Source organism: Pongo pygmaeus, chromosome 12, assembly GCF_028885625.2.
Source record: "Pongo pygmaeus isolate AG05252 chromosome 12, NHGRI_mPonPyg2-v2.0_pri, whole genome shotgun sequence".
Classification (NCBI taxonomy): Eukaryota; Metazoa; Chordata; class Mammalia; order Primates; family Hominidae; genus Pongo; species Pongo pygmaeus.
Genome location: NC_072385.2, coordinates 45,727,943 through 45,740,852, shown reverse-complemented (window position 1 = coordinate 45,740,852; position 12,910 = coordinate 45,727,943). Strand labels below are relative to the sequence as shown.

The 12,910-nt window shown below is 38.4% G+C and overlaps 1 protein-coding gene across 2 annotated transcripts in view; it reads right to left on the bottom strand.

Annotated features, from left to right (window-relative positions):
* EIF2AK3 (eukaryotic translation initiation factor 2 alpha kinase 3) overlaps positions 1-12,910 on the bottom strand; it is a 74,315-nt gene that overhangs the window by 48,970 nt on the left and 12,435 nt on the right. For both annotated transcript variants that reach the window (XM_054472501.2, XM_054472511.2), the window contains exon 2: positions 11,209-11,338. In XM_054472501.2, coding sequence (XP_054328476.1) covers positions 11,209-11,338 — 130 coding nt within the window. The remainder of the gene's footprint in view (positions 1-11,208; positions 11,339-12,910) is intronic.

The window sequence follows — 12,910 nt, the reverse complement described above, 5'->3', positions numbered from 1 at the left end:
CTTGGCGATGCGGGCTCTCTTTTGGTTCCATATGAACTTTCAAGTAGTTTTTTCCAATTCTGTGAAGAAAGTCATTGGTAGCTTGATGGGGATGGCATTGAATCTATAAATTACCTTGGGTAGTATGGCCATTTTCACGATATTGATTCTTCCTACCCATGAGCATGGAATGTTCTTCCATTTGTTTGTATCCTCTTTTATTTCCTTGAGCAGTGGTTTGTAGTTCTCCTTGAAGAGGTCCTTCACGTCCCTTGTAAGTTGGATTCCTAAGTATTTTATTCTCTTTCAAGCGATTGTGAATGGGAGTTCACTCATGATTTGGCTCTCTGTCTGTCTGTTATTGGTGTATAAGAATGCTTGTGATTTTTGTACATTGATTTTGTATCCTGAGACTTTGCTGAAGTTGCTTATCAGCTTAAGGAGATTTTGGGCTGAGACAATGGGGTTTTCTAGATATACAATCATGTCATCTGCAAACAGGGACAATTTGACTTCCTCTTTTCCTAATTGAATACCCTTTATTTCCTTCTCCTGCCTAATTGCCCTGGCCAGAACTTCCAACACTATGTTGAATAGGAGTGGTGAGAGAGGGCATCCCTGTCTTGTGCCAGTTTTCAAAGGGAATGCTTCCAGTTTTTGCCCATTCAGTATGATATTGGCTGTGGGTTTGTCATAGATAGCTCTTATTATTTTGAGATACGTCCCATCAACACCTAATTTATTGAGAGTTTTCAGCATGAAGGGTTGCTGAATTTTGTCAAAGGCCTTTTCTGCATCTATTGAGATAATCATGTGGTTTTTGTCTTTGGTTCTGTTTATATGATGGATTACATTTATTGATTTGCGTATATTGAACCAGCCTTGCATCCCAGGGATGAAGCCCACTTGATCATGGTGGATAAGCTTTTTGATGTGCTGCTGGATTCGGTTTGCCAGTATTTTATTGAGGATTTTTGCATCAATTTTCATCAAGGATATTGGTCTAAAATTCTCTTTTTTGGTTGTGTCTCTGCCCAGCTTTGGTATCAGGATGATGCTGGCCTCATAAAATGAGTTAGGGAGGATTCCCTCTTTTTCTATTGATTGGAATAGTTTCAGAAGGAATGGTACCAGTTCCTCCTTGTACCTCTGGTAGAATTCGGCTGTGAATCCATCTGGTCCTGGACTCTTTTTGGCTGGTAAGCTATTGATTATTGCCACAATTTCAGATCCTGTTATTGGTCTATTCAGAGATTCAACTTCTTCCTGGTTTAGTCTTGGGAGAGTGTATGTGTCGAGGAATTTATCCATTTCTTCTAGATTTTCTAGTTTATTTGCGTAGAGGTGTTTGTAGTATTCTCTGATGGTAGTTTGTATTTCTGTGGGATCGGTGGTGATATCCCCTTTATCATTTTTTATTGTGTCTATTTGATTCTTCTCTCTTTTTCTATACCTGTTCTTAATTTACTACTAAATCCTCCTTTGGTCTTGTAATTTTATCTTCCTCATTAAACGTCGTTTGAATCCATCACTTTACTTCACTCATTTCCACTGTCTCCATCCAGTCTATCAACTCCATCTGGATGACTACCATACAGTCTCTTAACTAGTGTGGGAGACTAGAAATAGTCTCCCAATTTCTGCTGTTGTTCCAGTCCATTTTCTACAGTCAGAGTGATCTCTTCCACTTAAACCTTCAATGGTTTCTCATGGCTCAGGATAAAATCTGAAATGTCTAATATAGCTTACTAGACCCTACATAACCTGGTCCTGGCCTACCTCAATGGGCTCATTTCGGCTACTCTCTCCCAACCCTCATTCCTGTTGCCATCCTCAACTTCTCTCAGTTGCCCGAACATGCCATGGTAATTCTTGCCTTAAGGCCTTGACATAGGCTATTTCCTCTCGCAGCACAATCCTCTCCCTCCTCTCTATCCATCTCTTGCCTCAGTAACTCCTGTTCATACAAGAGAGGCCTTCTTTGACCATCAGGCTAGGTAAGCACTTATGCTTGTTAGAGTCTTTCTTTGTGCTCTATCCTGCCTTGTGCCAGTTACCACACTCAATTGCATTATTTGTACTATAATTATTTCATATTTGCCTCCCTAGCTGGCTCCACACAGTACCTTATAAGTCCTAGAAAGTTCTAGAAAGGCAGGAATCACATCTGTCCTGGGCAGTGCACAATTCTGCACGCCTCCCTCCTGCAATCCTGAATTCAGTTTTGGATGTGTTAAGTTTTGGTGCCTGTGACTATCCCACTAGGGTTGTCCTAGAAGCAGTTTAGGTGCTCAAAATGTGCTGAGCTACATGCTAAGTATGCTCTATGCAAGATGTCTTTGAATAATTAATCTCCATAAAGCACATGAAGAATTAGTAGTAGAGAAAATACAAATAAATTGGTAAGCATTAAGGTATTTTAAAAAGCATTAAATGTTGGAAAGAGGGAAAGACGTAAGTACAAAGATCTTGGGTTGAGTCTCACCTTTACTATATCAGACAAATCTCTGAATCTTTTTGATCCCCAATTTTATCATCCAAAAAATTAGGGTTAATAAGAATATTTACTTCACAGGGCTATGTAAATTACTAAGAATAGATATCACTTTACAAACTATAAAATGCTACTCAAACAACAGTTTATGATCCAGGGCTGCTTACTTTGAACTTCTAAGGTAATTTGTATGTGTTTATGTGTATATATACATGTATACTTATGAAAGAAAAAAGTTAAAAGCAAAAATATAAACTCAGTCTAGCTCATGTGACTACCTATATAATTCATTGTGAGCTTTATTTTATTCTCTGTTGGAAACTTCAGGAGAGAACTATTATTCATGAATACAAAATTTCAAAAATAACAAAAGCTTTTTGAATTCTAGAGAATACCTGCTCCAGAAGTAAATTAAAGGGGGGAGCAGACAGAAAGTTTAATTATGCAAGGTCAGTTATTTCTTTCCCAAACATGGATTCACATCTGTTTAAAAACAAGCCCTCAAAACCAAATAAAGATTAATTCAGTGTAGAATTAAGTATATCAAACTGCTGCAGTTTTTGATTTATCAGAAAGCTCTATCAAGCCTAAAATTCTTTGACTGTAACATAACAACTCTAATGGATTGAAAGTACTTTATTAATCAATAAAGACAATCAATGCTAAAGAAAAATTAACAAATATATGTCTGTATATTTTAATTCTTCAAAAATGATACACTTGAATGGAACATAAACAGTAAATCTTAATTAACCAAAATGAGCAACTGACTGCACTAACAGATGTCAGAATTGACTATTTGTGACTTAAAAAAAAAGATGCTTCAACATTGTTGTATTATGGAAATATATATTTTTACTTCCCTGGAAACATTGGGGAAAGTAAAAGGAAGACTGTTTGATAAAAGTAAAGGGTCTCCAGGAATTATACCTGAAAGACAAGGGAAGGGGCATCACCATTAGATGATGATGCCCTAACGGGAGGGGTAATGAGATTGTTCAGCAGATCTGGGTATTAGTCAGATTGCATCCCAAGTGATATGCTATATGCTTAAATGTTGAGAAAAACCTCTGCAATGATTTGGTATTTATCTTAAAAAATGTAAATTAGTACTCAAGAGCAGAGAAATATCAAGTTGATAACAATTGTTTAATTCTTTTTTTTCACTAATTTAATCAACCTATAAAACAAAATGCCTCAAGGAAAACTACCAGACTAGCTTTTTAAGCATACTTCTCACAGTCATGATAAAAGAACACTGATTTTAATAACTATCTCTGCCTTCACCTAGATTAATATATATTCATGACATAAACAATGTATATGAAGAGTCAATTTCCTAAAAAAAAATAAAAAATAAAAAAACCAGGGCCAAATCAGTTTCTCCTTTGGTGACATGCAATGCTGGGATAAATTAGCTTAGTTCACAGCACTGCTTTCAGCCATGCTAAGGGATTAATATAACAAAATTAAATTAAAGCACTGTTTCATTTCTATAATTAAAAGAAAAGCAATTAACCCAGGCAATTATTTAAATATTGGCTTGCTACATGATTGACAGCTATGCTTCAAAATAAACTGCCATCTTAGATGACACAGACTCAAAATGTGCTAGTTCGCATGCAAATGAAAAACTGCAAAACAACTTGGACAGCTTTCAGTAAAAGTAAGAGAAGCTTTAAAAGAGATTACAGATTCTCTTTTAATAAATACTTAAAAGGGTCTACTAATAGACTCTTTCTAAACAAAGCAGTAACCAGTAAAGCTGTACCCTTTTCAAAGGCAGTCCCACTTTTCAAAGCCCTTATATTAGTGGAATGCATGCAGTCTGATATGGGGAGGGGGAGGAGGCTGGAGAGCACCAGCATCAGAGCTGCCTGTTTCTGCACCTGTCTGAAACAGAAAGGCGGTGTCCCTTGGGGAGAAACATGCCTAAAATAAAGCAAAACCCCAAACCTTATCTAAGTTTAGACGAGAGTTGTTTGTTCTTCTTAAGAGGAAAAAAAGGGCATATTTAACAGAAAACCAAAACAGAAAACAAATATGGTATCTCTAAATAAAGATAAAGGTATTCATCTAAGTACAAATTAGTTATATATACACAATTACAATATGCATTCTGAATAACAAAAGGAAGGTCTTCATATTTAAAAATGAGTTCTAAGACATAAAGAAGTAGATAGTTCAATCTACTTAGATTTGGTGAAGTGATCCAAATGTAGCCCAGAGATCCTAAAGAAAAAACGATGCTCATGTGTTACAAAACAAAATTTTAAGACAATCAGTGAGGAATCACAGACAAATTTCCTTAGTGCTTTTCTCAAGGTTGAATCTGAATATAAATTACTAGAGGAAAGCAAATCAGATTTCACATCAGGTGGTCCTTCTGAAAATTAAAAACAAAATTCTTAGCTACTATTAACCGGAAAAAATATTACACTTAGAACCTAAGCACATCTGTTAAAGCTAATAGAGTGAACTTTAGGTGCATTATTTATTCTAAGACACACAAACATGCACCTTAATGGTTTTAGCTTGGTTATGTATCCACACTCTTCAGGAGATAGTGGCAAATGGGATGTGTGTCCCAAGGTACACAATTCATACTAAATATAATTTAAAACATCTGTTCTTAGTGGAACTGTCAATTTCCCTTATCTTCCAGGAGCTTATTTTTTCCATTGACATAATCAAAATCCCACTAAAGCAACAAAATACACTATTTTGTAAGCCTTTTGGATTAGAAAAGGTTAAGAACATCAGAGCAAGCCAGGAGGCAAGTATGTACCTAATGGTAATTCCTAGTGAATTTGTTCTTTATTTTCAGAAGAATCCTTAAATGTAGTAAAAGGGAAAGTTCAAAAATTTCTCCAGATAATTTACTTGGGTGTTTCATGTATGTGACTGTACCTGACGCATGAAGTTAGATTATCTTTAGAGATGTAGTCCAATTCTATAACTTTACAGAGAAGGAAATTAAAGCTCTACTGGTTAAATAATTTAGCCAGTTCACACAGTAAGTTAATGGAAGAATTAAGACTAAAACTGAAGCTCCTGAATCCTAGTCCCTCCTCCACAATACCACACAGTCTAAGAAGTTCCTGTGTGGCTTTACTATTCCAGCAAAAGTACATGTGATCCATAATCAATTCCTTTATCAATAACTTAAAAATTATTATACAGTCTATCAAATCCTTTATCCTTCACCTTCTCAGATTAATAAGTAACTTTGATAGTTGCAGAGAATACATCTTCTCTGGTCTTCTGAGGTTAATCTGTTTCCTCGTCATAAGACAGGGTTGTGCTATGTGGCCCAGGCTGGCCTCAAACTCCTGGGCTCAACTGGGCCCAGCCTCCTGAGTAGCTGGGACGACTACTCAGGAGGCACGTGCCACTGTGCCCAACTTTCATACCATTCTTGATGAAAGCTTGGAGAAACCGACATTCTAATACAGGAGTCCCCACAGGAAGCCATGAACCTATTTATTGTTACCTGGGAGGTGACACCTGCTATATATCCATGCCAGCTCTTTCTGCCTGCTACAACTGGCCCTCTTCCCTACACCAGCCTTTACAACCAAACACTGGGTTTCTGAGAGAGGAAGTTAACTACTTCTCACAAAGTTAACTATTATGAAGGTTAAGGACCTTAAGAAAACACTGCACCAGATGCATTTTAAAGGTAGTATTACTTTATGCATCCAGTTCACAGCATTTCAAATGGCAGTATTTGATTTTTTTTTTTTTTGAGACAGGGTCTCACTCTGTCACCCAGGCTGGAGTGCAGTGGTGTGACCTGACTCACTGCAACCTCCATCTCCCAGGCCCAAGTGATCCTCCCACCTCAGCCTCCCGAGTAGCTGGAACTACAGGTGCATGTCACCACACCTGGCTAATTTTTGTATTTTTTTTTCTTGTATTTTGTATTTTTTGTAGAGATGGGGTTTCGCCATGTTGCCCAGGCTGGTCTAGAACTCTTGACCTCAAGCAATCCACCTGCCTTGGCTTCCCAAAGTGCTGGGATTACAGGTGTGAACCACCGTGCCCAGCCTTGATGATCCTTTTGTGGTGTTTTGTTCAACTTTTTTCTTCTAAATCTGAACTGGACAAATGTTCAACTTTTGAACATAACTTCTAGATGCTGAGCAGCACACACCTTGCTGAATAACAGATGACTCACACTCACAATACAGTCTTCTCTCCTTGCTAATATGTTTATAATTTCACAAATATCCTTACATTTCTATCACATACCAATTAAGTAATTTTCAAAGTATGGTTTGTGGACTCTTTCAGGGGTGCAAAATAGCACACAGTTTTCAAACAAGATGTGATTTGCCTTTTCACTGGGTTGTTATTTGCCCTGAAGGTATAAAAGCAATGCTGACTAAAACTGCCCGTGCCTTCGCACAATTCAGGAACCAAACTAAGAATACAATGGTATTCTTCACTGTCATACACCTGAACTAAAGGAAAAAAAAACAGAGACAGTTGCACTTACAAATGTTCTTGATGAAGCAATAAAAATGACTGATTTCATTAAATCTTGACCCTGAGTAACACATCTTTTTATTATTCTGCATGACTAATTAGGAAGTAGGTAACAAGCCTTTCTCCACATGCTAAAGCATGTCTTGAGGAAAAGCACTTCTGGAACTGAGTTGTGAGCTGAACTAGCAGCTTTGTTCATTGAGCTCCAATTTTACTCAAAAGTCAATTGGGTATTAGGTAGACATTTTCTAAAAAATGAACAAAGTGAACTTTTTACTTCAAAGAACACATCTGACAGTATTTGTGATAAAATTTATGTTTTTAAGTGAATTCTAGAATACTGGAAAACCTGGGCCAGGCATGGTGGCTCATGCCTGTAATTCCAGCACTTTGGGAGGCTGAGGCAGGAGGATAGCTTGAGCCCAGCAGTTCGAGATCAGCCTGGGCAAAATAAGAAAGCCCCATCTCTACAAAAAAAAAAAAAAAAAAAAAAAAGGTAGCTGAGCTTGGTGGCAAGCGCCTAGAGTCTTAGCTACTTAGGAGGCTGAGGTGGAAGGACTGCTTGAGCCCAGGAGTTGGAGGCTACTGTGAGCTATGATCATGCCACTGCACTCCAGCCTGGGCAACAGAGTGAGACCCTGTCTCTAAAAGACAAAAAACAAAACAAAACAAAAAAACTTGCATCTGCCAATTTGCGCTTCACAGCTTCCCAGTACTTAGAGACTTTTCTGATGAGATCAGTGGTAACAGCAACAAATTTGTTTCTTTTTTTTTTAAATATTCTATAAGGAAATATGCCAACATTTAAAAGATCTATGTAACTCAGTCAATACTTTCTAAGTTATAAAATCATTCATGAGTAAAAGGCAAGACAGACCAATGGATGTTAGTGTTCAGAGTATAAAATGTTCATTGATATGGTTTCTGATTCCACACTGCAACTAACCTTTAAAAAACTTCCACTTGTTTTGGCAGAGTATTAAAAAAGAATGGCCTCAATTATTTGAAAAGGCTACTAGAATATTCCTCCCTTTTCCAACTACATTTGTATGTGGCTGGATTTTCTTCTTTATGTAGTTAAATCAAAACAATGCAATATATTTAAGGCAGACATGGATACAACTGTTTTCTATTAAACCAGAAATTTAAGAGACTTGCAAAAATGTAAAATGCCACTTTTCTCATTAAATTTTTTGTATTAAAGAATATAGTTATTATTCACAAAAATGTTATGTTATTGTAGAGTGGGTTTATTGTTATTTCTTTAATAAAATACATGTTTTTTAAACATTTGTTTTAGGCTGGTCGTGGTGGCTTATGCCTGTAATCCCAGCACTTTGAGAGGCCAAGGTGGGAAGATCACTTGAGCCCAGGGGTTCGAGACCAGCCTAGGCAATATCGAGACTCTGTCTCCACAAAAAAAAAATTAGCTGGGCATGGTGGTGCATGTCTGTAGTCCCAGCTACTCAGGAGGCTGAGGCAGGAGGATTGCTTGAGCCCAGGATTCAAGGCTGCAGAGAGATATGATCACACCATTGCACTCCAGCCTGAAAAAAAGCTCTTTAGAGCCCTCAATAATTTTTTAGAGTATAAACAGGTCCTGAGACCAAACAGTCTGAGAACCACTGTAGTCTATGAAGAGCCGAGTTTGTAAAGAAAGGGAGGTATATACAAGGTGGCAAAAGGGCTTCAGAGCAGGCAGAATGGAGTAGTCAGGCAATCTCGGGCTCAATTCCAACCTCATCATATATATAGCTGGTCAGCAACCTCAAGCAAATTTATTTGAGCTGCAATTTCCTCTTTACAAAATGGGACCAACGTATCAACCTCAGAAGGGTTACTATGAGGATTACACTGTGTAAGGAGCATCGAGTATGTTACAATGCTGGGAACAACATTATATCATCAGTATCTCTACATATTAAACATCCACTCTCAAGAAATGGTCCCAAGAATTTGGGTCAGCAGTAAAATCTAGTTAATCTATCATTTTATCACAGCTGTTTCAATACCTTTAGATTTTCTTTTTTTTTTTCTATGAAGTAGAAAATGAAAATCTAGATAATGCAGAGGTATCAGGATTCTTTTCCTGCATGAAAAGCGACCAGTGAGCTCTCTGAATAGGCTTTTGATTTAACATTTCTGTTGTTGTTGTTGTTGTTGTTGTTTGAGATGGGAGTCTTGCACCGTCGCCTGGGCTGGTGCGCAGTGGCACAATCTTGGCTCGCTGCAACCTCCGCCTCCCAGGTTCAAGTGATTCTCCTGCCTCAGCCTCCCAAGTAGCTAGGATTACAGGGGCCTGCCACCACACCTTGCTAATTTTTTGTATTTAGACGGGGTTTCACTATGTTGGCCAGGCTGGTCTCAAACTCCTGACCTTGTGATCCACCCGCCTCGGCCTCCCAAAGTGCTGGGATTACAGGCATGAGTCACCACGCCCGGCCTACGATTCAACATTTCAAAGCAAAAATTTTATCCAAAAGATCTAGGATTGGGGGTAGGTGCGTGAGAGAGGACACTGAAAACAAGAGAGCCCTAATAAACCACAGAAAATGGTGCGAACTAAAGACAGTAAGAATGTTGAACTGTAGTTTTAAAAACAGCTAATATAACTGCTATCTGTAAGAAAACCTTCAAATACAACTAGCTGCTTATAACTCAAACACACTTACTAGCACTCAGGTTATTACAACTATTTGCATTCTACTTTGCCATACCATGCAACTTATCTTTTTGTACCTATGTATATTTCAGTTTGCAAACACACACATGCTTTGAACCACTACAACACACTGTGATATTACCTCAGATGTAAGCAGCTTACAGTCTTCTCATTTTGCTGATCATCTCTTATGTCTAGTTTAAAAATAAAGTAAAACATGCATACCCAAGCATAATCCCAGCAGAAGAAAAATAAACAAGTTTATCTTAAGTAGTAATTCACTTGAATACCATACTCAATTATAAACTTAATGTAACTTAGAATCAAATTGCTATTTGCATTAATAATTCATAATACAATAGAAGTTCTCTATTCTCAAAATGTATTTTCAGTATACTGAGAAATAGTAGCCACTTATAAAGTCTACTCAGGGTTTAGCACACAGCAAATGTGGAAGTTTGGCAGTGTTGTTTCCTTAAGTATCAGTTTGGGTGCACCAGAAAAGATTCGGGCTGGGTTTACTGGAAAGCACAGGAAAGTCTGTTATTATAGATGGGTCACTGGTAGCAGTTTCCCATTGGAAAGTTTGGTCACCAATATTCAGGTCATTCTCAAACCCCTCATGTACGATTTTGTCTTTTCCATACTTAATATCAGCTAGGAAGCTTTTTAAAGAAAAAGACTGATGACAAAAGAGAAAAAAGACTACCCTAGGGAGTGTCCTACAGGAACAACTCGATATAAAAGAAGGCCACGGGCATTCTGGAAAACAGAGGTGACTGCTTCAATGTTAGTAGTCACCACTCAAAAGATGGACTTATTTTTAAATAATTTAAACAACAGACTAAAGCTCCAGAAAAGGAGAGAGACTTAATCCATCGGAATTGAAACTAAAGGTGAGGAAAATCAGCTTCTCTTATTTAATCTCCCCCATCTGTACCCCATGAGGGCAGGCTGTGTCCTCACTTTATTGATGAGAAGCAACTAAAGCTCTGAGGGGCTTGAAGTCATGTGCCAGAGTAATTTTGGAAGCGAGGTCTCTTTGAATCTATGCTCTTTCCCCTCTACTATTCTAGAACTCCAAATTATTAAGTACACTTTTTCTGCAAATAATCAAATTTGCCTGGAATTACATTACAAAAAAATTTCGGATGAATTCTGCTTATAATTAGGGAACAATAATTTATGGGATTTTGCAGCACAGATTTCTAACTAGTAAAATTCAATAAAGTTTTTATTTATATTTATCTTATTATTCCTAGAGACCTTGTGATGATAATAAACAATAATTTATAGCTCACATAATGTGCTTTGCTGATATGGCAGATAGTATCCTCAGCTGCTCACTTATAGGATTAACTCACTTAATGCCCCAAGTAATCCTAAGATGATGTTATTATCCATCTCATTTCACAAGAGGGGAACTGAGGAATAGAAAAGTTAAGTAATTGCCCTAAAGGGATACAACCTGTAAGAGGCAGACAGGCCTCAAACCTGGGCAATAGGGCCCCAAACTTCTTAATATCAGCAATTACTCATTAGAATTAAGTTTTCCAGTCAACAGTTAACAGAAAATTCTTACCTCTGGTTTGCTAAGGCTGGATGACACCAAGGAACCGGATCCCACATCCAAATCCCACTGCTTTTTACCATGATTTTCAGGATCCAAGGCAGAAATTCTCCCATCTAAAGTGCTGATAATTACTAATGACCTGTAAATATTAAAAATATTTTAAAAATTAAACAGATATCTAAGATATTGGGCACTTATCCCACATACTCAAAAGAAAACCAGCCCATGTCCAGGCCTCTATTCGTAGAAAGGAAGAGGGGGCCTTCTACCACTCTTGCCACCACTGTCTTTGGACCAAGACAATTTCAATATGCCCTTTATCTGTTTAAGTAACTTATGAAAAGCCCCTGACTCATAGGTCACCCTTCATCCCACACTCTAATTCCCATAAGGAACACAATGTCCTCTGGTATGTCCTCTTCTACCTACATACCTCCTGAAAGCCTTTCCCCTGAAACACTGTCTTCCCTGATCGTTCACTTATCTTCTTGCTCTCATAGAAACCGGGCTTTCCCTGAGGACACTGCTTCCCTACAGAAGCACAGAGAATTTTTTTCTCCCATAACCCTCGCTCAGAATGGGGTAAGTGGACTCCATGTATCTCGTTGCCATTTCCAGACCACTTTTTTCCTCTCCTCTCTGAAAATCCTCAGGATCAGACTGTTTTGTCCCTTACCCCTCCTAGTAGACATCTAATTGACCCTTAGGTAACTAGCCCCATCCTGGAGGATTTCAGCTGCTGGTTTACTGTCACTACCTGACATATTTAACATACTTCTGCCTCAATTCTTTGGGTTTTCAATATCTGTCTACCTTGCTTCAGCTGCTCCTGTGGTCAGACTCTAGACCTTGTCATTACAAATCACCGCAACCCCCTAACCACCAACCCCTCTCTTTTCAGCTCACTTCCTCTACTTCCCTGACTCCAAGAAACTTCTGACCCTATGAGAACCTACAAGCCACTGATAGTACGACCTTCACTACCACCATGCCCTCACTTCTTTCTTAACCAGTTAAAATCCCACAGTCCTTCATCTTAAGCACTACTTTGCACACACCTCAACTCCCTACCCTGCCTCTCACATGTCACACTCTGGAAGAACTGGTTAAAGTCAATCTTCTCCCCTTTCTCACTCCTACATCTGTGCAGTTGAACGTATCTGAAGAGAAACATACCATGTTGACTATCCTCACTTTAATTAATGACCACCAACCTCAAAAAGGCTACTAACAATGCTCAACAATCATAACACCCTTCCCTAGTCTATCCATTATGCCACTGAACCATGTTAACCATTCATGTGTCCCCGCTCCTCAAACTTCTGATGCCAGCTCTTTCAAGCTCACACATCTTGGTGACTGTGCTTCCTATTTCATAGGGAAAAACAGGAGAAATCAGCTTGTTTCCTCCTACCACCTCTATCTATTCAACAGTACCTGGACCATGAGTTCCACCTTCCCTCCTGTTAGTGCAAGTGAACTGTCCACACTCCCATCTACCACCAACACCTCCACTTAAGCAACAGAGCTCCCCCTTACGCATTCGTGAGGTCTTGCTCCTGCAAATGTCTCCTGTCACTCCCACACCATCAGTCATTCCCTCTCTACTAGAATATTCCCATCAGCATTTGCTATAAACTGAACTTTTGTGTCCCCACCAAAAAATTCATAAGTTGAAACCTAATCCCCAAGGTGATCATACCAGGAGGTG